Genomic DNA, 25,022 nt, shown 5'->3' with positions numbered 1-25,022 from the left:
TCTGTCTGGGATTCTCACCTGGAAAAAAAAAGAAAAAGAGCATTCCAGGGAAACATTTGTCTTTCTGTTTTCCTCAGAAACGGTTTCTGTACACCTTGTCCTCCCACCCTGCACCTCACCCCCCAGGGCCTTGCTGCTCACATGCCTGTGCAGAAATTGCATCAAGTCAAGAACCCCACCCTCACCCCCAGCCCACACTCCAGGGAGCAATCATTTCCCTCCTGAGTCCACTCTGCAGCAATCTGTCCCGTGGTTTTTGCTTTAAGTGGCACTATGTGGATTCTTTTTGGTTACAAATCTTTACAAAAATATTCCAAGCAAGGTTAGGGTCTAGAGGAAACAGCATGAAGGAGAAAAAGATGAATTTCACTGGGATTCTCACTGGATAAAGACCTCAGGATGCTGTGGAAACCATGGCAAAGTTGTCAGCACCAAACCAAGAAGAGAGAGACAGCAGGTACTGCAGCCAGAGGACCAGTTCCCCAGCATTGCTTTGGCACTGGTGGCTGAAGTGGGAGGAGAAAACCAGTCCACAGATATGCAGAGTGGGGCTCTGGGTATAAAAGGTTAGGTGCCTCCCTCCAGCACGGTCCTCTGCAGCTCTCTCTCTCTCTTAACAGTGCCTGGCAGGTCTCTATCAGCCATTGCCTTCTGCCACTGGGACGCCAGCTGGAGGGTAAGTACCCTCCTCATTTCTAGTAATTTCCAACTGCTCGTTTTTGAGACTTGCCTTCTTAGTTCTCTCTAAATTTTGCTCTTTTTCTCTTTTCTTTGTTTAATGGAGAGCTATGTCTCAGATTGTCAGGACTGAATAGAAGCAGCCAAGTTGGAGTTCTGGTAGACAAGTAAGCAATTTACAGAAGCCAAGAGCTTCTTGCTGGACGCTTCAAGGCAGTGTCTTTAATTGCACTTCTAAAACAGGTAGAAGCAGCCCTGAGCTACGTGGAGGATTGCTTGCTACAGGTTGTCCACTCGGGTGCTAAATGACTCTGACTTAACAGCACTATTAAAAGTTTCAGGCTGTGCTCTTGGAATAATTAAGTTGGAGATGAGCATTTATATGGCTCAAAAGGAAAATAAAAGTGGGGTGCTAGGAACTGCGCTTTGCAAGTATGAATTCACAGGCTCTTCTGAGGGTGCTGTCATGCTGAAGGGACTCTGCCTCTGTACCCATTGGGGAAAACGGATGGGTCTCCACTGCAGCCACAGATTTGGCAACTTCCTGCAGCTGCACTTTCTGGCATGTAAAATTCAAGGCTTCTAGGAGAGCTGTCTACTGAGAAGCAAAGAGTTTTGCACGGGGAGTTAGAAGTACCTGACAGCATTTTCTTTGTTTCTGATTACAGATTTAAAGAGAACTGAGCACTTCTGACCCTTACAATCAAAAACTACCTAAAATAAAGATTACAGTAAGTACCAAATAAACGTCAATGCTTTTTAGTATGATAGAATATGAATGTTTAAATACTTCTATATCCATATCCAAAATTTTGTATTATTTTTGAAGTGATACTTGAGGCACAGAAAATTGAAGACTCGGGTCTCTTCAATTGTGCAAATTTCTCCAATAATGCTCACAATGGAATGAGTTTCATTCTGTGTAATAAAATAGGAAATAGCAATTGAATTGAAATCTTGATATTGCTTTGTATCAATGCTGAACACTGCCACATTTCGCTAGTGATCTGGGCTGTGAAAAGCGATTTCTAGCTTCTGCTGGAAAGCTCACCAGGTGCAGCTTCCAGAATATTCTTGGGATGTTACATGCAGACCTTGCTCTTGCTATATCAGTACTACAGAAGAGTGAGGTTCCCTTTGAGGTACAGGGAGATGTTTGCTCATTGGAGAGTAACTGTTTTCTTGGGTAGGTTTAGGATGAAATTTGGGCTGGCTGAGCCTTTTCTTTTTTGTTGTTCAACACCCCTACACACACACCTGGGACAACCATGAAGAAAGGTTCCTGTATTCACTACATGGCTGAGCCCTGGCACCCACTGCAGACCCTACCATATAGAGCAGCTCCTTCTAGTTGACTTGAATAGAATCTCGGGCAGCAGTAATGTGCCTGGCCCCAGACAGAGGACGAAGAACCACCAAGGCTACCCATTCCCTAAGGCATACTCTGCCTGCTGCTTGCTGAGTGAACATCGACAGCTCCCACTCTGAACCTGAGTTTTCTCTTCTATAAAATGAAGTGTGGTTACTATGATTCTCTATAATTCCAACTAGCTCTCAAATTTTCTTTCTCTTGGATCTAAGAAAATATTGACATTGAGCTCAATGATGTGGTTCTCTGAGTTTCGTGTGAGTTTGGCGATGGACAAAGGCAGACACTGGGGGTGGGGGCATAGGCTTCTACAACAAGAGGGGGTCCGCCCTTCTTGTCTTTCTTTCCCTCTTTTTTGTTTTTTCAAAACCTGTATATGAGAGCCCTGCCATCGGTTTTCTTAATGCTATTCTTTATCAAACAAAAATACTCGCAGAGCAACTCAGACACATGAATTTGGTATATAACTAGCCAGATAATTTAACATGGACACACACACACACACACACACACACACACACACACACACACTTTTTCCTAAGACATTTCAGAAATATTTTCCACAACTGTACACTTCCAGAACTACTCTGGTGAAGTTTTCAGGTTTCACATCAAGCCAATAGAAGTAAAATAAACGAAAGAGGGAAAAATAAAGAAATAAATACCACACAGACAAATTTTCTGAACTTCTGAAGGAAGAAGGGTATCCTTGGAGGCAATGAAAGAATAAGAGAGGAAGAGAAAGAAAGGAAGGAAGACAGAGAGAAAGAGAAATTTTTAAAACCTGCCACACTTGTTGAATTCAACTAACAATTGTTTATTATTAATGGTGCTTTTCGATATTTAAGCATTCTTAATCAGATAGAAGAAAAAACGCCATTTCTTGGCCTCCTAAATGGGCTTTTGCTGTGTGTAAATAGTGCAGCTAGTATCTTATTGAAGAAAATAGAGGCCACTCCATGTCTTCGCTATCTCACACCTGATTAAGACTGGGCAACTTGTCTCAGTGTTGGTCCCCCATCTAGAACCCTAAATTTGCCACAAGCACTTTGGAGCCTGAGCTCACCTCTCCCTTTGGAGAAGGTTTCACATGGGCCAAGCCTCCTGCCAGCAGAGAAGAAAAACGCAGCAGAACCAAGCCTGGATTTTGGGCTCTGCGCAGCAGCATGATGGGCTGCCATTTTTTTTTTCTTTTTAAGTAAAACAAAATGAACATTCCATTTCTGCAGTCAGCTCCTTGTCTCTCTTCCCTCCGGCTGCAAGCTCTTTGATGAAGAGGAGGTCTGTCCTTGGTGTTGGAGGCCCTGTGCAACCTCCAACACTGGGGGCCCCATTGCCCCCTTCCCACTACCCCTATCTGGGCTTTCTCGTGCTCACTGGAGCCAGGGCGCATCCTGATGATTCATGTATTTTTGCCCTTTGTCATGTATGGAGAAAAAGGAAGGATGAATGGACGGTCTTTGATTGGTGGCGCTGGTGACGCCCGTCATGGTCCTATTTGGATAGACCCTTTTGGAAATAAAGCTGGTGAGGCAGCGCACGAAGGCTTTGCCCGGCTAAGCTTGGTCCTGGCCCATGAGCCACAAGAACAGGTATGCTCCCCCCTGCAGCCTCCTCTGGGGAACCTGGAAGCCTGCTGCAAGCTCTGATGTGTCTTTTCTGAGAAGAGCCTGGGAAGTGGGGGGTCAGCAAGCTCCGCTGAGCTCAAGGCTTTGGGCTGAACCAAAGGCCCATGATTCCTGTGCCAAAAAGCCACTTGGTATTGCCTGTGGTTTAGAGGTCTGACCACTGAGTTGGGGAGTTCTGGAAGCCTTGCAAAAGCATGGGAACCATGGCCTGGGATTTTACATTTATCCTGCTCCTATTAGAATTCTTTTTATTTTATTTTCCTCTCCTCTTGGTTGAAATGTAATGGTCTATTTAGTCGGTATCAGGCAGAGCATCTCCATAGCTTCTCACTGACTTCACATGTAGAATGTGTGGAACCCTAAATTTCCCTAAGGAAATGCACATATTCTAGCATGATCAAATTCTAGAGAATCGCAACTTGAAATTACTGACTGCTCCTAACCAGTTCTCCTGCCTCAGTTCTAGAACAAGTATCAAGGCTCCCAGGGTTTTGAGAATGTTTGTTGAACTAGCAGTTCAGAATAAATGGTTCATGAGATCTCTCTTGAACGCAGCCTCTGTCTCAAGTCAGGAGAAGCCCCTGTCTCTAGGACACCATAGCCCTCCCACGTATCCCAGCACATAGATATTGAAGACACAAATAGCAATAATAAGCCTTCTGTAGGTTGGGCTGTGGATTTTGAACAAAAAAAATATTTAGTCTTAACTGGAGGTGGCTGAGCAGGGGACTCAGGTCATTCAGGTTCTCAATCACGTCTGGCCAGTTACAGTATCAGGTTTTGAATCCGTATCTCTAAAATCTCTGAAGTGATGGGGTATTTAAAACGCTCTAAAACAAACAAATATATCCTGGAAATTTTGAGAGCATGAATTTTATTCTGGAATTTGTTCTGTAGTCAATGGGAAATACCACTCCCCCACCCCTCCCCCTGTTTTCCTTGGGATCTGTCACTTTGGGGACCTTATATATTCAGTATAGAAACTCCAGGAAGCTGTGGCTTTGTGCTTTTTGTGGTTACCTGGACTGAAGCCCAGGGCCTCTCATGACTTGGTATGGCTTTGAAAATGGGTCATTGAGGAAGGGGCTTACCGTGCCATATTTTCAGTTGTGAGGTATGAAGAAGGAGATGTCTGAAAATAAGAAACAGCCATCATTCAGACACAGTATGAAATAAAGAGTAATTTTTCATAAATGCTTAATTACTCAAGTAGTTTCACATCTTCACAGGGATAATAAAGTTTAGGTTGCTGGCCTCCAGCAGTTTCCAATGTTAGAAATTCTTTAGAAATTTCACAGATATTGGTGTCTGACATTGTTTTGCCAAAACAGAATGAATGACCTTGGCCCACATTGCATTGTATAAATGACTTCCACTTCATGCAACAATTAATGGTTCACTATTGTTTAAAAAGCAGGATGATTAGTTGGGCAGTAAAGTAATACAATTGAAATATAATTGTTACTCAGAAATAAATCAGTTACCCATGTTTATTTTTGTGCTGGGCTTAATAAACACCAAAACAAGAATCAGGATGTTAAAAAAAAAAAAAAGACGTAATTTTATCTGTGAATAGCAATTTGATGTAGCAAATGGAATAACGATGAGGTCAGAAATAGCCATGAGAACCCTTTGTTCACAGCCTTGCCATGGGGGAAGATGAGCTGGTTTTCTGCTTAGACTTCGGTCATGTCTTATGTGACTGTGACTTCGGTATTCTATATCTGTGTGTTCTAGGGTCTTATGATTCGGGGTTTGCTTGCTTCCTATTGACCTGGCTGTGCTCTGGGCTTTTCTTTCACACCCAAGGAGCTTTGACCATTGTCTTTCTCTGCTTCTGAAATTATACCATTGATATTCTTTTATATCTACTACCATAAAACCGTCATTTTGTCTACGCAGTACCATATTGTTGTCGGGTAACATTACATACTTACTGTATAAAATAGTCCCATAGTGAACACAAGCTGTGGTTTCATCATTTGTCTTTGGCCAAGGCATGCTTACCATAATTACACCCTGTAAATCCTTATACTATACAATCCTTAGATTATGACTGGCTTTTGACGGCATAACCTTTCTCAGTTTCTACATCTTTGTGGAATATCATTCTTACCTGTGTTTACACATTTAAATGACAGGTTCCAAAAGAAAAGAAGATCTGAGACAGTTGCATGATAGAAAAACAAATTTCAGCAGTGTTGGATTTGGAGAGTGGGGGCAGAAGGCTGGTTCCTTAAGAACCTTAGGAAGATTCTTAAAACACACAAACTGTTTTGTTTTTCTTTTTGAATTTCCCCTTCAAAGTCTTAAATAAAAACTAGTATTTTGTCATTTTAAAATTTAATTTAAAAAGGCACTTTCCTTGGAAAGTAGCTAATCAGTCTGCTTTGGGAACAAGCCATTCTGTAACTTGACCTTGCTCCTCCTTTAATTGACAGTATGAAGTTCAAGCATTTGATTTTAGCTCTTTCTGTAGTGTTATTTGGCTTGTCATGTTAACATTTTTCTTTCTTCTCAATTAGACCGAGCCCTTGAGTACAGGAAGTTGAGGTTCAATAAATGTTTATTGAACTAGAAATTGAACCTTATATTATTACTGTCTAGAACTTTCTCATGATAGCATTAAAGACATTGATGACCAAGGTAGTGTGGAATTTGAGTTTGGATGATAATCTCCATGATGTTTCAGGAGGAAAACAGGGCTTTTTTAGTCCCATGAGGCATGTCCTCATGAATATATTTAAACTCCTCTTTTGTGGCTACTATAACTAGGCCCTAGTTGGCCCACAAGGAAAGTTCTACATTAGGGATATTTATTAATTTTGTTCTTCTCTGAAGGATCCAGAAGAAGAGCTAACGATGGAGGACAGCCCCACAATAGTCAAAGTAGACCACAGTGAAAACCAGGCTGCATCATGTAGAGGGAGAAGGTGCATCCCCAAGACAATTGGCTATGTCACCGGTGATATGAAAGAATTTGCCAGGTGGCTTAAAGGTATCTATGCATCCATCCCTTGGAGAAAAGGGAAAAGTGGCTTTGGGGAAATGGTTGACTGACATTTCTATTTACATTTTTGGTTAGATTCCCTATTACTCTTCACTCTCTTTTTTTTTATCTTCAACCTTCAAACCTCCTGATATCTTTTCCTGGAATAGTGATCAGGGCCTGGATCCTCCTCAGAGGAAAGCAATAGGCTCCAACTGTAATTTCAGTACTTAAAAATGAAAATTTTACTATAGCTAATTTCATTCCTTTGATTTAAGAATCTGTACCTCTGAGGGTTGTAAGTACATTAGATTCTGAAGCTTAGATTTCAGTAGGGACAGTGTAGGTTTTGCATAAAAAAAAACACAATGATTTGGGGGATCTGGGTGCCACTAAAGAGGCAAAGGGTTCAGAGGAAAGAAGCTTAAGGAATACCAAAAGTCAGTTTCATCTCTGAGGGACCCTGGTGTTTCTGCTCGGGGTTGGGGGTTGAAGTGGTCCTGCCACATCTTAACTTATCTCATCTATCCCAGACAAGCCTGTGGTACTCCAATTCGTTGACTGGATTCTTCGGGGCATATCCCAAGTGGTGTTCGTCAGCAACCCCATCAGTGGAATCCTGATTCTGGTGGGACTTCTGGTCCAGAACCCCTGGTGGGCTCTCAATGGCTGTGTGGGAACAGTGGTCTCCACCCTGACGGCCCTCTTGCTCAGCCAGGACAGGTAGGCACATCTGTCTATGGCATTGTGGCTCCCTTTCTGAGATAGTAACTAACTAGCCACTGGGAGCGGTTGACAGCCACACCCTTCCTGGGAGAAACAACCTTTACTCCACAGATCTCTTCCTATTTGCCTTGAGTCAGAAGTCAGGGAATCATTTATTGTCTCTTATTCTTGATATCTGAATAATTGGCCAGTTCAAATGATGCCAGATTCTCATGATAAGACAGGATAACCAAAACTCAGCAGCAGGGGATTACCAGAAGAGCTTCTAAGGTGATCTTCTTTAATGGTCAATAAAATTATTGTCTTCAGCATTTTGTTTGAGCAAAAAAAAATGCATATGAGTTCATGAAAGGCTTAATGGCTTTTTTAAAAGCCCTTTATATTTTGCTTCATCATTAGTTGAGCAAACTCATTCTTCATAGACAATGCAAAGTTCAGCTCAGCTCTCAGAGGGACAAATCTAGTGTCGTTCTAGGATCATGCTGTACTGAATAATCCCTCATTGGTTTGTTCCAGTGAAATATGATCAACCCCACTTCCTTGGCACACTATTTCAAAGATAAGTCATATTTGCATGTTTGTTTTCAAATCTCTTTGACTTTCTTTGGTTCGAAAGACTACACTAAAATGACATTTCTGTTCCAAGTGATGACATGTCATCTTTTGCCATGGCTTCTCCAATTTGTAGATGTCACCATTCATTTTCCATTGAGCAAACTCAGGCATTAACTCTCCAAGACAGTTGTCGAGAGGGCAAGTCTTTGCATAGCTCTCCACTGTCAGCCTGCGTAGTCCCACTTTCTGGATTTCAGCAATACAATTTCCCAGGTTCTCTGAAGGATTAGTGAAGGGAGACAAAGGACTTTTCAACAGGGAGTCCCACCTCTGATGTTCTCACCCCAGTGAATGCATGTGACCTCAGCATTGGTAGCTCCCTGCCCTTCCCGTCTCTCCCTGCCCCATGGCTCCCTGGATGCAGGCTCTGCATTTGACTTTCCTCACTCACTTCACCATCTTTGCCCCTCCCTGCAGACATCACCCTGAAGATCCAAGCTCTTGGGGAGTAGACCCTGTGCCCTTCATGGTCATTGAAGTGGTCCTGCCACATCTTAACTTATTTCATCTATCCCAGACAAGCCTGTGGTGTTCCAGTTCTTCAACTGGATTCTTTGGGGCATATCACAAGTGATGTCATTGCCAACTCCAGGAGCCCTGAGGGGGCCTGGCTTAACAGGCTTGGGCTTATTCTATGGAAATATTCCCATTTCTCACTCAGGATTTCTAGTCCCCAGTTATGAAATAGGAACCATTATGACCAGAGTAGACATTTACCTATAGGAAAATCTTTAGAAGTGAGATTAAATACCTAGCAAAGAGAGATTTCAAAAAGAGGCACTAAACCTGCATGTAATTAAATGGGGTACTTTGCCAAGTAAAATATAAGTAATTATTTTTCTTTGAAGTAACTTAGAAATATATATTTCACTATGAGATATCAGTGCATGAGCAAGGCCCAGGGTTCAATCCCTAGCACCAAAAAGAAGAAGAAGGAGGAGAAAGATAAATGCATATTTAGACAGCAATATGAAAACATATGCTAAATTGAAAGATTTGGGAGACTAATGTTTATAAAGATACTACATTTGCATTTCAGGAATCTAATAGGTTGCACCAAAAAATCAGGGTTAGGAAACAGTTTTATATGCAAAAAAAAACACAAACAAACAAACAAAAAACCTCTACTTAATGATTTAAAATAAATAATAAGAACTTTCTGCAAGAAAGATTAAATGAAGCAGAGCAGGTGGCCTGGCCTATTCCCCCTCCTCCCTCAGACCCTGTACACCTGTCCTTAGTTGTGACACCTATGGAGAGGGTTGTTCTACATGCACATTTGTAGTTTTATCTCTATATATACTTCCTGTTTTTATTAGTATTTATATGATGGTTAATAGTCTTTGAAACATTTCTAAATATAATTTCATTTTCTAATATGAATGTGATCTAGAAGTTACAAGTATAGTTGACATGCAGGCCTCCCCATGTCTACTTGTGCTGTGCCTCCTGCCTACAGGTCTGCCATAGCAGCTGGGCTCCATGGCTACAATGGCACCTTGGTGGGATTACTCATAGCTGTCTTCTCAGATAAAGGAAACTATTTCTGGTGGCTATTATTGCCTGTATCTGCTATGTCTATGACGTGGTAAGTACCTAGTTTTCAAAATGCCTCTTAAAAAATTGTAGAGGGATGGGCTGGGGATGTATCTCAGTGATAGAGCCCTTGCCTAGCATGGGGTAAGGCCCTGGGTTCTATCCCCAGCACCATTTAAAAAAAGTATGGAAGGAGGAAGAAATGAAGGGTTGGTGTTTAATGGGTACAAGTGTCCATTTTGTAATATAAAAACTGTCTTGTGAAGTGACAAGTTGTATAACAGTGACAGATGTATAACAATGTGAATGTACTTAATGTCATTGTACACTTAATAATAGTTAAATGGTAAATTTGATGTTATGTGTATTTTACCACAACATTTTTAAAAAACAAATAACTTGGGGGAGGGGTACTAGGGATTTAACCAGGGTTGCTTTGCCACTAAGGTATATTCCCAGCCATTTTCATTTTTTTGTTTTGAGACAAGGGCTTGCTAAGTTACTTAGGGCCTCCCTAAAATACTGAGGCTGACCTTGAATTTGCAGTCCTCCTGCGTCAGCCTCCCTAGTTATTGAAATTACAGGTGTAAGCCATTGTGTCCGTCTGAAAATAGAGAATTTTTTAAAAATTAGACTCAGGTTATGTCCACTGGAAACAGTAATAACCACCTAAAATTGTATGTTTCATTCAACCAGTTGTTTGGCCTTCTACCAGTTCCTCTATAATTCCTCCAATACCTTTGCCTCATCCAGAAGTTCTCAGCCTTAGATGCACACTAAGCTCACTGATGTATGTGGCCACACACATCACACACTCACACCAGTCAGTATCCTGATGTGATTGACCTGGGCCTTTGCCTAGATATTGGAGTTTTAAAATATTCCCAGGTGATTCTAAAATATACCAGTGTTGAGACCCACCCCCACATCAGTTGTTCTCAAACTTGAGTACTATCAGAATCATCTAGAGGACTTATTAAAACACAGGTGGCTGCTCCACATTCCCAGAGTTTCTGGTTCACTCTGTCTGGAGTGGAGCCTGAGAACTTGGCATTTTTAACAAGTTCCCAGGTAATGCTGATGTGGCTGGTCCCGGGACCCCATTTTTAGAACTCAGCTGTGGCCAGTGGGTGCTCACCACACCTCCCACAACCCAGGAAATCTGGAGTTCTGATCTTAGAAATGTGGCTTCTTGATTGGTTCAATAAGAGGGAGATACACAGGCCCAAGGACCACCCAAACTAGTCCTAAATTTACAGACCAGGAAACTGAGGACCTGTGTCTTGCTTAAGGTCACAACACTTGTCAGTGGCTCAAAATTGTCAACTCTGCCCCCTGAATAGAAAATCTCTTTCCTCTAACCTACACTACCTGTATCCTTCCTTGGGCAAGTATTTCTCTTTTCCCAAATAAGATGTGCATAATAGATCCATGAAGAGATGGATGCAGGAGCCTGGTATCATCTGATGGGAGGAAGGGACACATGATCCAGTGTTGCAGGGCACCTTAGCTCTGTACATACTTTATTAAGTACTTCAAAGGTATTTTTAAAACCTTGATGTAGAATTCACTCTGAGCAACCCCAGAGTATAGATTTTCAAAAGCCAAAGAAGCTAAGAGTTGATTTTTTTGGTACTGTGTTTTTGAATTATCATTTCCATGATGAACGTATCCCATATTTCCAGTCTGTGGGTGGTCTAGCAACAGAACACTTTAGGCACATACTGGCAGGCGAAGCAAAGTCCTTGATGGTATAAAGACCCCGTTGTCCAGTCTGGCTTGTCACATCCAGATTGTTCTGTTCCATTCCTTTTTAGCCCGGTTTTCTCGAGTGCATTGAGCTCAGTGTTCAGCAAGTGGGACCTTCCCGTCTTCACTCTCCCTTTCAACATGGCATTGTCAATGTACCTTTCGGCCACAGGACATTATAATCCATTCTTTCCAAGCCAGCTGATCACACCTATAAGCTCAGTTCCCAATGTCACCTGGTCTGACCTCAGTGCCCTGGAGGTAAGATGCCCTATCTTCTCACAATCCCCTCTCTCCCTTAAAGACACCCAGGTCCTCTGGCTCATTGCCCATGGGTATCTGAGTCTCCTAGATACTCAGTACTTCATGGTCTTTCTGCCTTCTGCTTACCATCTAAAACAATGGTTCTACTCTGGACCTTTGGTATCTAAGGGATTTTTAAAAATAATTATTTGTTCAAAGCTAAAATTTCCCCCTTCTTAAAAAAAAATCCACAGTGCCATCTCCAGAGTATAGCACCACTGGGATTCAGACACACTATTGTGAGTGGGATTCAGACACACTTTGTGAGCTTGGCCCTTATTTGGGTGGATGTGATGGAGACCAGGGATCAGGATGGTGGCCTCTGACCTGGAGCTCAATCTTCCATGACCTGGTTCCTCCAGTCAGAAGCACTGCGGGCTGACTCTCACTGCAGAACCTCTCTGTTCTGCCTTTTCTTCTGGCTTAGCTCATACAGTGTGAAGAGTAATCCAGGATTCTTGGCTTTGGTAAGCATCAGAGTCACCCAGGGAATTTTTTAACTATCAAAACAAGCTCCATCTCAGACCCTCTAAATCATAATCCCTGAAACTGGGGTCTGAGAACCTGTATTAACAAACCCTCCAAATTGTGATGCAGGCCTGACTTTGAGAACCATTCTACCCCAGGATACGGGGTACTAAATGTATCTTTGCAGATGGGTGTGCATGGAGAGAGGACAGATTCTTAAACCCCTAGTTAACCCAAATTGAGTTCCAGCTCTTCCTGCTTGTGTTTATGGAGTAAATATGCTTAAGGTTTCTTGATCATTAAGAACAAGAGAATACTTGAAATCAGGAGAAAACCAAAGAAAACTTACCTTTTTTTATGCGCAAAAGACTGGCTCTCCCTCTCTCCAGTTAGGAAACACTCTCTGTTGTGCTCTTTGCTGAGCAATGAAAATACAAGAGAAACTCATGAGTCTTTGCTTCCTACCCAAAGAATGAATAAGAGCTTTTGGAAATAGCCAGAAGGAAAATTTAAAAAAAAAATGTATTAGAACTACTTATAAAGAAATAATTTACAAAATAATATGAATCTCTCTAGAACTGTTGTTTCTCATATAGCAGCCTCATATGGCTCAATTTAGATGTAAATTAATTAAAAACTCTGTTCCACAACTTTACTAGCCACATTTCAGCTGCCTGATAGCCACGGGAGGCTAGTAGCTCCTGCACTGGACAGCGTGGATGTAGACAATTTGTCATAGACAGGCTGACCTGGGGCAGGGGAGCGGTTTGTCCCTCCTCTCTCAGAACCTATATCAACACACATACTTGACATCTCATTCAATTTCCCCACCCCCCTGGCTACCTGAGGGATAGTTATATTATCAAGTTCAGAGATAAAAACCTATACTTCTTTGCCTGTGTGAAGCTGCCTGTTCTAGAAGAAACAAGCAGGAAATTATCTTGTGTAAACACAAAGACCCAGCACCGCCCAGAGGGATTTAGAGCCCATGTCTGGTGTGCTGAGCAGAGACCCTGCCAGCATGTGGAAGCCAGTGTGAGACCCAGCCTAGGACAAGAGGGGAGAGGACACATCCCCTGTGCCAGAGCTGGGGCTCCCTCTGTCAGAGTCTTTACCTGCAGAGGGTCTGGCCTAGAGGCACACATATAACCCAGAACAGGTGAAGGGGCCACAGGAGAAGGCATCTTTCAGGAATTATCCTCACTCAAAATGGAAATGTCAAGGTGATGATATCTATCCTGGCCCTATCAAGAGTATTATTATAAAAATTATCATTTGAGTCAAATTCTCTGCCTTCTTGAGAACTCCCATTCTGTGAAAACTTTAAATTCAGGCCTCAGTCACAAAGTGGAATTATGACATTTGTGTGTATTTTTGTGTTTTGATGTCTGACTGACAGGTGTTAATAACTGGAATAAGTTACGGATGTGTTTAAACTAATACATGTCCTACTTAACATCAAAAGGGCAAATATGGTCCTGATTCATGACCTTGCTTATAATCTCTTCTAAATTGTGTCTAAGATCATTCAGCTCCAGGTCTCTGGCCCTAGTAGGAGCACTCAAATTGCACGGTAGTAATATTTCTATTGAATAGGAATATTTGATAGAATTGATTATTGCCCTCAACACCAATAGATAATTCGAAGCAAAAGGAGCTGTGGTTCCTACTATCCTCAGTAGAAGCTGTGACAGATCCTCACAGCCAGAAGCAATGACTACACTGAGAACCTCCCAGGGATCGAGGCCAAGGGCAGGACACATCAGGGAGTCAGGGCGCATAGGAGATTTGGGAAAGGCGTGCACAGCTGCACCAGGGAAGGGCAGATGTACCTGTGTGGATAAAGCTAAAGAAGGATGGAGATTTTGTTTTTTGTAATTAAAGGAGAGAATTTTAAAGATTAGTTAAAACTGATCTGAATATGAGAATGCTAAATCTAAAATAACACTGAGTTTGGGGGTGTCCTGTAGGTTTTATGATCAGTCATTTGGGAGCCTCAGTTTTGTATTTGATTTTGCAGCTTTTGAAGTCCCTGCCAGTGGGGGTTGGTCAGATATATGGTTGTGACAACCCATGGACGGGGGGCATCTTCTTATGTGGCCTCCTGCTCTCCTCCCCCCTCATGTGCCTGCACGCCGCCATCGGATCACTGCTGGGGATAGTCGCAGGTAAGCACAAGACTCATTGCCAAACACTGAGCTCCTCCAGCATCCTGTGCATGGTCTCAGGTGTATTCTGTATTCCAGACCTTTCTCGAAGTCTCTGCTTCCTGGGAACCAACGGGAGATCTGTGATGCTCCCCCTAACCCCAGGACCACACCCCTGTCTCATTCCAGAGCATCCTCCCTTTTGTCCAGAGCACTGACCACTTCTGTCTTACCTAACAGGACTCAGTCTCTCGGCGCCATTTAAGGACATCTACTTTGGACTCTGGGGTTACAACAGTTCTCTGGCCTGCATTGCAATTGGGGGAATGTTCATAGCTCTCACCTGGCAAGCCCACCTCCTAGCTCTTGCCTGCGGTGAGTATCCTACCATGGGGTAGGGGGGAAGGTTGTTCCCAGCTATGGGACCCACATCAAGGAAGTAAAAAGGATTGTGTAAGATTAGAGCTGGAATCCTAACTCGGCCCACCTGAGATTTAATAATGTGAGCAGGTCAATGATGTCCCCTCTCTGGGAGTATTAAAGTCACTTTTGCCTCTCTCATTGTGAAGTTAGGAGCCTATTGAATCATGTTGACAACACCACATTATGTATATTTGGGGGGGCCTGGACATCAGATTTGTCCTGCATTCTTTGTGTTTATTGTTTAACCCCCCCCAAAAAAATAATTAAGTAAAATAAGCTAAATATCAGGTCATATTTCTTGGTGAATCAGGGGGAAGTACAGGTGGCACTTTGAGAATCACATTCATCCAGCTGTCCTCACACTTCAGCGGGCACAGAACCCAGATCACTGGGTCTCACACTGTGTCTCCAACTCAGAGGTAGAGGCAATGGAGAGGCATCTGTGTCTCTAGCAAGCTCCCAGCGGGGCCAGATGCTGCTGGCCTGCGGTTCACACATTGAGAGCTGATTTCTTAAACCTTTCGGACCCAGGACTAGACAGACTCTGCCTGTCAGAGCTGGAAGGCGTCCTGGGAGAACTCCAGTTCAGTCTTCTCACTTCTCAGTTTGGGTAAGGAGGACAAAGTTTAAAGGAAGTGTGGAAAGACCTTCCGCACTGGATTTTCTAGGGGTAAACCCAAACCTACCAGCCAGAAGCTGCAATTGCTCATCCTGCCCCTGGCTGCTCCTCTGTGACAGCATTAGGCCCTTATGGCAACCCCTCAGGCTAAACAGACCTCAGGAGATTTGGATCTGAAATGCTGGTGGCTTCCCCAAGCTGATTATAAAGCGCATGCTGCTTCACGGAAAGCATCCTGAGACGTAATTCAATGTAATAACAGTATTTAAAATAATGCTCTGGAGTGGAAGGAGTGATACTCCTTTAGACACAAAAAGGTGAGAGCGATAGTGGAATGTGGAGAAATTATTTCTAATCTGGTGGAAGTATTGTTCAGATTCATTTTCTCACCAGTTAATTGATCCAAGCTACCTAAGTAGTCATTACAATGGTGAACCACATTTCAGGCAAGAGGTAGAGCGGGATTTCTGCCCTGGTCAGAGGTGAGATAGAACCAAGGGTTGGTAAGGCCCCATTCAATTGTGATTTGTGCTGCAGCAAAGCTAATAGTACTCAGGCTGTGGGAGGCTGAGGCAGGAAAACTGCAAGTTGGAGCCTCAGCAATTTGGGAGATCCTAAGCAACTTAGTGTGACCCTGACTCAAAATAAAAAATAAAAGGGCTAGGGTTTAGTTCAGTGGTAGAGCACCCCTGGGTTCAGTCCCCAGTGCTGCAAAAGGATAAAAATTTTAAAATAAAAATATTTTTTTAATTTTAATTTTTTATTTGTTTTAATTAGTTACACATGGCAGTACAATGATCTTGACATATCATACATTTGAATCAGATGGGGTATAATTTCTCATTTTTCTGAGTGTACAGGTTGCAGAATCACATGGGTTATGCAGTCACGTATATACATACAGCAATAATAATGTCAAATTGAAAAAAAATTCAATTGGTGTCACCACTTAGATGTCATTCTGTCAGTTTCTTTATAGTTACTCAGCTGTTTCACCTAATATCTGTGTCTGTTTTGTTCACTCTTCACATTTGTTCACAAGTTCAAGGCTAAGAAGCTGTGGACAGATTCTGTGGTCATCTGAGCTTAGCTGGGTTAGACACTCTCATCCTCCAACCTTATAGCTTTATTCTGAAACTGGTTTCAGACCTCTATTTGCAGTAGCAGCAAATAAGTATTAAACAGTCATAAGGCAACCCAAAAGCTTTAGGTCCTAAGCAGTTCCTGAGCACAGAGAATGTTAGAGTGGACAGTGGAGGCTGGGGAGTAAAGAGGGGAGCCTCTGCAGAATTAATTGCATAACAAAGAGAAATGTGCAGCACAGGCTCCTCTAGGGGAATGTCACAGTTAGAATCAACAGAAGTGCCCCCTAGAGATGGTGGTTTTTCTGTGAGTCCTAAAACATTGGAGGAGGAGTTGTGTTTGGTGGAAAGAGTAACACAGTTCAGTGTGGTGACAGCCTGAGTGCATCCTTCAAAGTCAGGCAGAAACTTGATCACAGGAGATGTTGATGAGGTTTGGCAGACCTTGGAGGGGGATGTGTTTTCCCAAAGTTGGAATATCTTCCTTATTTCCTTTATGATAGTAGTGCGGTCTTATTGTACAAAACAAAACAAAAATCCAATCTGTATAAAGAAGTATAAAGTAGAAAATGAAAATACCAGCCAGATGCAATGGGTGTACACCTGTGATCCCAGCTGCTGGGGAGGCTGAAGTAGTAGGATGGCAAGTTCAAGGCCAGCCTGGGAACTAGTGAGACCCTATTTCAAAATAAAATAAAAAGAGACGGAGATATAGCTCAGTGGGAGAGTGCTTGCCAAGCATGCAGGAGGATCAATGCCAAGTAACAACAACAACAAAAAAAAAAAGTAAAAATATTCCATTCTACATCCTAGGTCCAATTTTTTCATCTCTCTTTTATTAAATTGACACTTGTAGTAATTTGGAAGATCCTTAATAATCTCCCCATCTCAGGGACTGTAACTTAAGCAGAGTTTCACAATCCCTTTTGCCACATGAAACAACACAATCACAGGTTCTGGGAATTAGGATGTGGGCATTTGTAGGGGGCACACTTACCTTCCTTTGGATAGAACAGATATCTTGACTAGCATAGAACAGTGGTTAAAGTAGTATATGGAACTAGTTCAGATCACACACCATGGTGCCAGACTTGTGGAATCAAATCCCAGCTCTACTTAGCTTTCTGAACGTAAGCAGTTTATTTAACTTTTCTGTGTCTCAGTTCTACACTTTAAAAAATGGGAGTTAAGTACCTGCCTCATAGAACTGTTCTGAGGATTAGTCCATGTGTACATAAAGCACGTTAAACATAAATAGTGTCGAGCAGCTTGTTTGCATTATTTAAAACTGGAAATTTTTTTCTGGTGGCTTTGCATAACTTAGAGGAACCAACCTTGCTTATTATTTCCTCTCAATTTGTTAAGGTTCTTTTTTTTATTTTTGGTACTGGGGATGAAACCCAGGGGCACTCTACCACTGAACTACATCACGAGCCTTTTTTTATTTTTTTATTTTGAGATAGGGTCTTGTTAAATTTCGGAGGCTGGCCTTGAAGTTGCTGGGATTATAGGTTGCCACCACACCCAACCTCAATTTCTTTTTTTTTAAATTATTTTTAGTTGTAGATAAACACACAGTATCTTTATTTATTTTTATGTGTGTTGAGGATCTAACCCAGTGCCTCACATGTGGGAGGCCAGCGCTTTACCACTTTACAGCCCCAGCCCCAGACCACAATTTCTTAAATTTAACAGTCCCTTTATCTCCTCCCCAATCAGGACGGATATCTCAGCCTGCTTTACCTCCTCTGGGGAGGCCTACCCACTAACATCTAGGGAAACCATGTTGATATTGTACAGAATTTTCATTTGGGGTTTATTATGGCTTTTCTGAAAACTTGCTTTTTAGGAAACTATAAACTTTACTGATTTATCTATTCACTCCCCCCCACCATGTTCAGAGAGAGTTTTGTGGGAGTTTTAACACCCTGTGTGTCTGAGAACATCTTTTCACCCCTATTTCAGTTTTAGTTTAGCTGAATGCAAAATCCCAGATTTAACTTTTATTTCTCTCAATACTTTGAAAATTGCCTCAAAGAGTATTTCATTGTCTTATGCCCAAAATGGTTATTGAGATGTCTGAAGATAATCTAATTTTTGATAGAGGTGATTTCATTTTTCTCTCTGGACTCTTCAAATTGTCTTTTTACATAAGAGATGCTTTTCTATGGTCCATCTATCATGGATTTTGCATTTCCGGCATTATTAGGCACTCAGATCCTCTCAGGGTGAGCCCTCTATCTTCCTCTAATTCTAGGATATTGCTGGTTTTTAATTTTTCGGGTCTTTTCTCTCCAATCATTTATCCCTCTCCCTCTAGGGCTCTTAGTCTTTGAATGCAATACTTTTGCATTGACTTTTTCAGCACTCTGGATGTTTTCTTACTACTTCTGACTCTTTATCCCTTCACAAGGATCTCCAGGTTAGTTGACCAGCAGATCTATCTTTGGCTCCATCCATTGGGCCAGTCACCTCACCTACCAAGTGCTTCATTTCTGATTCACTAATTGAGCTTATCTGCAGTCAGATGTTCTGTTGTGCTTTCTCTCCTGGTGTCTGCTCCCCTTGGGTGTCTCCGTTTCTTGCCCTGGGAGATTATTTCCTGTGGACATCAGCAGTTTGGGGATGAGTCTCAGAGTGGGGAGCAAAAGCCAGGTATTAGCTGGCATCTGTCCTGGTGCGTCAGGGGAGGGCTGTACCTGCGGGAGTTCCAGGCAGCAGAGACAGCCACGCTGCAGATGTGTGTTATCAGGAGCACTCACTTGCTGGGGGAAATTCACAAGGCTTCTACTTCAGGGCCATTTCAAACACTGCTACAGTGGATATTTTGGTACAAATATCCTTGTGTACTTTGTGCAAGTATTTCTGTAACATATTTCTAGAAGTCTAACTGATGAAGCAAAATGAATGCCAATTCAATTTCCATAGATGCCAAATTCACTGCCCCTAAAGGGCTGTATCCCTCTCCACTGCTGCCAACAGTGTGTGGGAGCATCTGTATCTGTTTGAGCTCCAAGGGGTCCTGTCAGACTTTTTACTCTCTGCACATGAACTTTTGAGACAGACTTCCAGCCCCTCCTGGAAAGCAAGTCTAGCATGTAAAAGGCCACAGCAGGTTTCAGCTTGTCCATATCACCCTGACACTGCCAAACAAAAGGCCGCTCTTGTCCACAGGGTAAATAAATGGCCAGCCTGGATTACAGAGCGGTCCTTTCATTCACTCCAAACATGTTTATCAAGAGGAGAACTGACAAAGCTCTGATGGCACCTGGCAGAGCTGCTAGGCAGGGGCCCATTTTGTTATTTATCTCAGGACGCTCTAAATACATCAATGGTCAGGTTACAGTAGGACTCATGCATGACAGTCCACTGGAAGGGACATCATCCATGAAGAGCAAAAATCCAGTCAACCTTCACAGTCCAAGGGCCTTTTTTCTTCATCAGCTACCAAGAATGTTGTCAGGGAATCACCCGTAAATTGCCTATGGTGTGTAGAAGTCCCTCTCCAATGTCAGGCTTTCCCAGTACTGCTCGGCAAGTCTTAATGGACAGGTACCAATGCTTAATAGTCAGGCACTCTTTCTGTGGAAAGAAGAGCAACTTAGACTTGGAGATCACTTTAAAACAGGGCAACTACACGAAACAGGAAAGTGCTGAAATTAGGCCTTTGAAGTACAATAGGCATTAAAAGGAGAAATGGAGATCAGGTCTTGTGTGCTCAGGGAAATGTTTCTCAGGAGCTGGCACTTGAGACAGCAGAGGGCCCAGGAGGAGTGGTTGAATGAATGAAGGTGATCTTAGAAATGAATGAGATTGATGAAACTACAGAGGGAAACCTTCCAACCCAAGTGGTGAGCACTCCTCTGCGCGGATAGTAACTGTCACACGGTAAGAGGGATGAGTTCACAGCTGCTGTTTGTGGAAATGCATGCATTGATTTGAGACTCATCACCTCCTTGGAAAGCAGATCTTCAAGCTGCCTTTTACCAGATGACAAAACTAGATCCTGAGAAATACATGGATTTGTTATTCAACAAATAAAATGGGAGAGCTGGGATTTGAAACCAGGGCTGTTTTGCCAGATGGGGTGGTGAGCCCCTGTAATCCCAGCTACTCAGGAGACTGGGGCAGGAGGATCACAAGCTGGAGGCAGGACCAGGCAACTTAGCAAAACTCTGTCTGAAAATAAAAAGGGCTGGGAATGCAACTCAGTGGTACAGTGCTCCTGGGTTCAATCCCAGATATATAGATTTTTTAAAAAAAGATACATAGATTTAGATATAGATATATAGATATTGATATATCTCCTAGATTCAGGGAGATTATATAGAAACCAGGTTATACCCAGAAACTCAACTGTACTTGGATTAAACAATGAGGAAGTTTATTTGTCATGGACATACTAGCCATAACAACAACAAAATAGCACCACAGACTACCTTTATTGAGCACTTACTATGTGCTAAACATAAGCATTATTTCCTTTGTTGCTTTTATCAACCCTATGGGATAAACCTTTTACTTCCATTGCATAGGCAAGAACGTGGAAGCTTAGACAGAGTCTAAGGGCAGGATTTCAATCCTGATGGGGCAGGATTTGAACCCAGATCTTCTGACTCTAAGCTTAGTACTTGTGATCGGGGTATGGGGCTAGCTGGATATATGTGCAAATGTACCTTCCATGGGTTCTATATTGAAAGGCAGTCTTTCCTGTGATTCAAAATACATCTCTCAAGCATTCTTTCTCCTTTCTTTGTAGCCCTATTCACCGCCTACCTTGGAGGCAGCCTGACACACCTGATGGCTAAGGTGAGTTTGCTTCGTATCACTGTCCCAAGTATGACTGATCAGCTCTGAATTACATTGAAAACCCTTCTGAAGTCCACCTGGGAAGCTCCAGTGACAGGATCCATGACTGTGATGCCCACTATTCCTCACTCCTCCTCCTTCTGAGCTCCTGGGCCACTCTCACCTCCAATATCACAGTAAACTTTAGTCCAAACTGCAATCACCAGGCATGTTACAAATATCAGATTGCATGGTTTAAAGAATAACTTTAACAATACTTTATCAATAACTGAATAACATTTTATCAAGTTCATAGTCTAACTGAGTGTCAAGAAGTTGACCTTAGAGTACCTTTTACTCAAACAGAAAGCCAGAACTATATAATAATTGAGAAATCAGGAAAGGGGAAGAAAGATAATTAACTAAAAACCCAGATGTTATTGTTGTTGTTTTAAATCCAGTCAATAGTGTTTTGTGGTTTGTTTTTGTTTTTTGTTTTGTTTTGTTTTGTTTGTAGGAGTACTGGGGATTAAACTCAGGGGCACTTGACCACTGAGCCACATCCAAGACCTATTTTGTATTTTATTTAGAGACAGTGTCTCACTGAGTTGCCTAGTGCTTTGAACTCATGATCCTCCTGCCTTTGCCTCCTGAGCCACTGGTATTACAGGCATGTGCTACTACATCTGGAAATAATTTTGTTTCGTTTTGTTTTGTTTTACTTCTGGTCTTTATTAAATCCTTCATTCATTGTCAAATAAGACTTCTAAGGCATGGCTCCTGGACAAATTATTTAATAGCACAGACTTTCCCATTAACTGTCTCTTGCTACTCTTTCTCCTTCCTTTGTAGAACTGTCCTCCTGTCCTTTGATCTTTTCCTGTCCTTCACTCAAGGAGCCCAGTCTCTCCTGTTTTGGAGAGAATCCTCCACCTCCTAATGCCTGAACGTTCTTCTCATCCATCCACCACTGCAGGAGATAAAGGGCCAGTTGCCTCATCCATGTTGATGTGTTTATGGCTGCTAATAAGATAGTACCTGGCTCTCTCTATACTGAGAGTTTATCTGGGAGGGTCTTTATGGAGATATAGCATCTTTACAATGATAAGCCAAATTCCCATATAGGATGGGAAGTATATCCAAGTCTCATGGACTTCTTTGCATCCCAACAAAAAAAATTCACAGGTGCCAGTCCATAGGCTAATTGATCAAACTGCTGAATTCATTATGAGATTTTGGAAAATACAGATCCTTAGACCCAATCCCTCATCTTTCTGATCAAGTGGATCTTGTGTGATACTTGGGCATCTGTTTTTTTGAACAGATGTTATTTATCTGATGTGCAGTCAGATTATACTCCATCACACTCCATAGGACTAGAACTAACCAGTGGGTATGTTCAGAACTGAGTGAATCACCATGGTCAGCACAGAAGGACCTACCCTAAGAAACTGAAGAGTCTATTTGGGAGACAAAATTCAAAGAAGTGAAACAAGTGGAGTCCAGGACCTAGACTGAGTGAAAGTCAAAGTAAATGGTCATCATTGGCTTGACCATTCAGAGGAAGCCTTGTGGATGTGAGTGGTCAGGGGTCTTTAGCAAGGCACTAAGTGTCTTCTCCATGTACCAGGTGTCCACATCTGATGTATGAGAAGTAAGGAAAGAAAAAATAGAGGCCTAACTGACTATCCTAAAGGACACATGAAGAGACTTCCATTGTTAAACCCCTGAGATCTTAGGCTAGGCCTTCCTGGGCATAAACGGAATCCAGAGCAATGCCCCTGGTGCTCCCAGCCCTACCAAGGTGAAAGTATAGAGTGGTGTTGTGTGGATTAGCTTTCCAAGGGGATCTTAAAGGAATATGTGGCTTCTCTCTTTTCCCAGGTTGGATTGCCGGCTGGTACCTGGTCCTTCTGTTTGGCTACACTTCTGTTCCTCCTGCTGACCACAAAAAACTCCAGCATCTACAGGATGCCACTTAGTAAAGTCACTTATCCTGAAGAGAACCGTATCTTCTATCTACAGAGCAAGAGAAGGATGGTTGAGAGCCCTTTGTGAGAGCAACCCCCCCACACACAGCCATGGTCACGAGTCATTTCTTATGTTCCCGTTGACTTACAGAGTCTCAGCAACTGTGGTTTTCCACTGGACAACTTCATACTGACTGTCAGCAATCTGTTCTTTTGTTCACTTTGCATTTTGCTTTTTGACTCCAGGAATATCCTGAGACATGAGGACCACATCCAGGTGACATGCTCTATTGTGGAATTTGAAACCCCAGTGAGGGTTGGCATTAAGACTGTAATGTATTTATAAAGTCAAATGCTTCAACAGAAAGACCTAGTAAATGCAGAGCTAACTATTGATATTTATTAATATTATTGGTGCTTAGTTGGCCAGATCATTTTATCAGTATTAAAAATTACGCTTTATAAACCAACTAAGCCTTAAGGAATTCACAAAATTGAAGTTCAATCCAGAATTCTCAGATAAGCAGTATGGCTTTTTAAAATTAATGCAAGTTAGATGTTGCAGTTTTGATTGACATCACAAGGGTGCAGACAGGTGTGGGTAAGTTCGCCAGTTCCTCAGCAGAATGGCCTCCATGCTCTCCAATGTGTGTGTCACATACATTTATAGGAGATGGTTGAGTTTCTTCATGCTGACAGAACTGTAGAAGGGTAAAAGGGATTTTATCAAAATTATTCTGAATTGCCACTTTTCTTGGAGATTGTGAAGGATGTTTTAAATAGTTCATTATTTTTTCTATAAGAAAGAATTTCTTTCCAACATAAGAGAAGTTCCTGACTTCATCAATCCCTAGGCATTAAAGAAAAATGTACATATTTATAAACTACTCAGCATAGGTATTTATAAAATGCTCAGCATACTTTACTGTAATTCCTCCTTTGATATTATAAATACACAGAATCATCATGAAACTCCAGAGCCCTTTAAATTTGCATTTTTAATTCATTTGAGGATGACTTTAAAGACTGGAAGTTAAAGTGAGTTTGCTTATAGGTCTTATTTTTAGAAGTTGTTGAATTTCTTTTACAAAATCATTCTTTTCTGCACCTTCGTAATATTATCTCTCAGAAACGAATGATATTTGAAATACAGGTGAGGAATTCTCCTCTTTTGCTTTTCTAATTTCTACAAGTTCTGTAAAGGTTCTGTGGCTAACTGTGCTGAAGAGTGAGAAGGTAGTGAGCTCATGGCTGCCACCTCTATTCCCTGCAGCTTTGTATTTTGCAGGGTGAAAAATTGAGACTTTGGAAGTCTCAAGATTTTTTCCCTCTTTCAGTCGTCAGTGCTCAGTACAGAATACAGTTTTGCTGGATGGATAAACAAGTAGGGCAGTAAGTAACCCTCCAAGATTTTAGAGAGAAATTCACTTCTTCCTTTTCTTAGGAAAGCAAACAAGCAAACACTATTCCAATTCTAAAACCTGGTGACCAAAACCTTTTGAAACTATAAATTTGTAGCTGTCATAAATGTAATGAAAAAACTGAATTTTCAGTGTTGGGACTAGTATCTCTCTTGTTAGAGAATTTGCAAAATAAGAGTTGAGAGAAAGCAAAACTAAGCAAAACCAGAAATCCTCAGCATTGAAGAGTCCAGGCACAGCGAAGAAAACCAGACACCCCTAAAATAAACCCAAGGTGACCTTCAGAACAGAGCTTTGATGTGCTCATGGAGCATTCACACAGATCTGCCAATAGGAGCATTTTAAAACCTTGTACATTGACTTATTTAAATGATATTTTCTCAAGCTATTTTTGTTACTAAGTATTATCCTAAAATTAAGTGAGAATTCTTAGGGAGCATTTGTATTTTTTTCTGTTATCTGTAAAACAAATTTCTATGTAAGTATTTTAATAAATTATATTCATAGCTCA

General features: G+C 41.9%; 1 protein-coding gene across 2 annotated transcripts; it reads left to right on the top strand.

The window, feature by feature from the left end:
* Window positions 1–555: 555 nt before the first annotated feature.
* Slc14a1 (solute carrier family 14 member 1 (Kidd blood group)) lies at window positions 556–25,022 on the top strand. 2 transcript variants are annotated; one of them, XM_040273463.2, is made up of 11 exons: window positions 556–676; window positions 1,347–1,409; window positions 3,482–3,639; window positions 6,517–6,673; window positions 7,198–7,387; window positions 9,465–9,593; window positions 11,359–11,551; window positions 14,082–14,229; window positions 14,449–14,583; window positions 21,092–21,141; window positions 23,005–25,022. In XM_040273463.2, the coding sequence occupies exons 3-11, from the start codon at window positions 3,493–3,495 to the stop codon at window positions 23,176–23,178; spliced, it is 1,323 nt and encodes a 440-aa protein (XP_040129397.1). In that variant the 5' UTR covers window positions 556–676; window positions 1,347–1,409; window positions 3,482–3,492; the 3' UTR covers window positions 23,179–25,022. The 2 variants fall into 2 exon arrangements, with proteins under 2 accessions (XP_040129397.1, XP_021582199.1); XM_021726524.3 differs by lacking the exon at window positions 3,482–3,639 and having other exon boundaries at window positions 557–676.

This window comes from Ictidomys tridecemlineatus, chromosome 13, assembly GCF_052094955.1.
Source record: "Ictidomys tridecemlineatus isolate mIctTri1 chromosome 13, mIctTri1.hap1, whole genome shotgun sequence".
NCBI lineage: Eukaryota > Metazoa > Chordata > Mammalia > Rodentia > Sciuridae > Ictidomys > Ictidomys tridecemlineatus.
Note: the sequence above shows the minus strand (reverse complement) of the source record. Positions and strands in the feature narration are given on the sequence as shown.

Coding starts and splice junctions, on each gene's coding strand:
- Slc14a1 (XM_040273463.2), top strand. CDS start 3,493: ATGAATGGACGGTCTTTGATTGGTGGCGCTGGTGACGCCCGTCATGGT. Junction 3,640..6,516: donor CCCATGAGCCACAAGAACAG/GTATGCTCCCCC, acceptor TCTTCTCTGAAG/GATCCAGAAGAAGAGCTAAC. Junction 11,552..14,081: donor CTGACCTCAGTGCCCTGGAG/GTAAGATGCCCT, acceptor TTGATTTTGCAG/CTTTTGAAGTCCCTGCCAGT.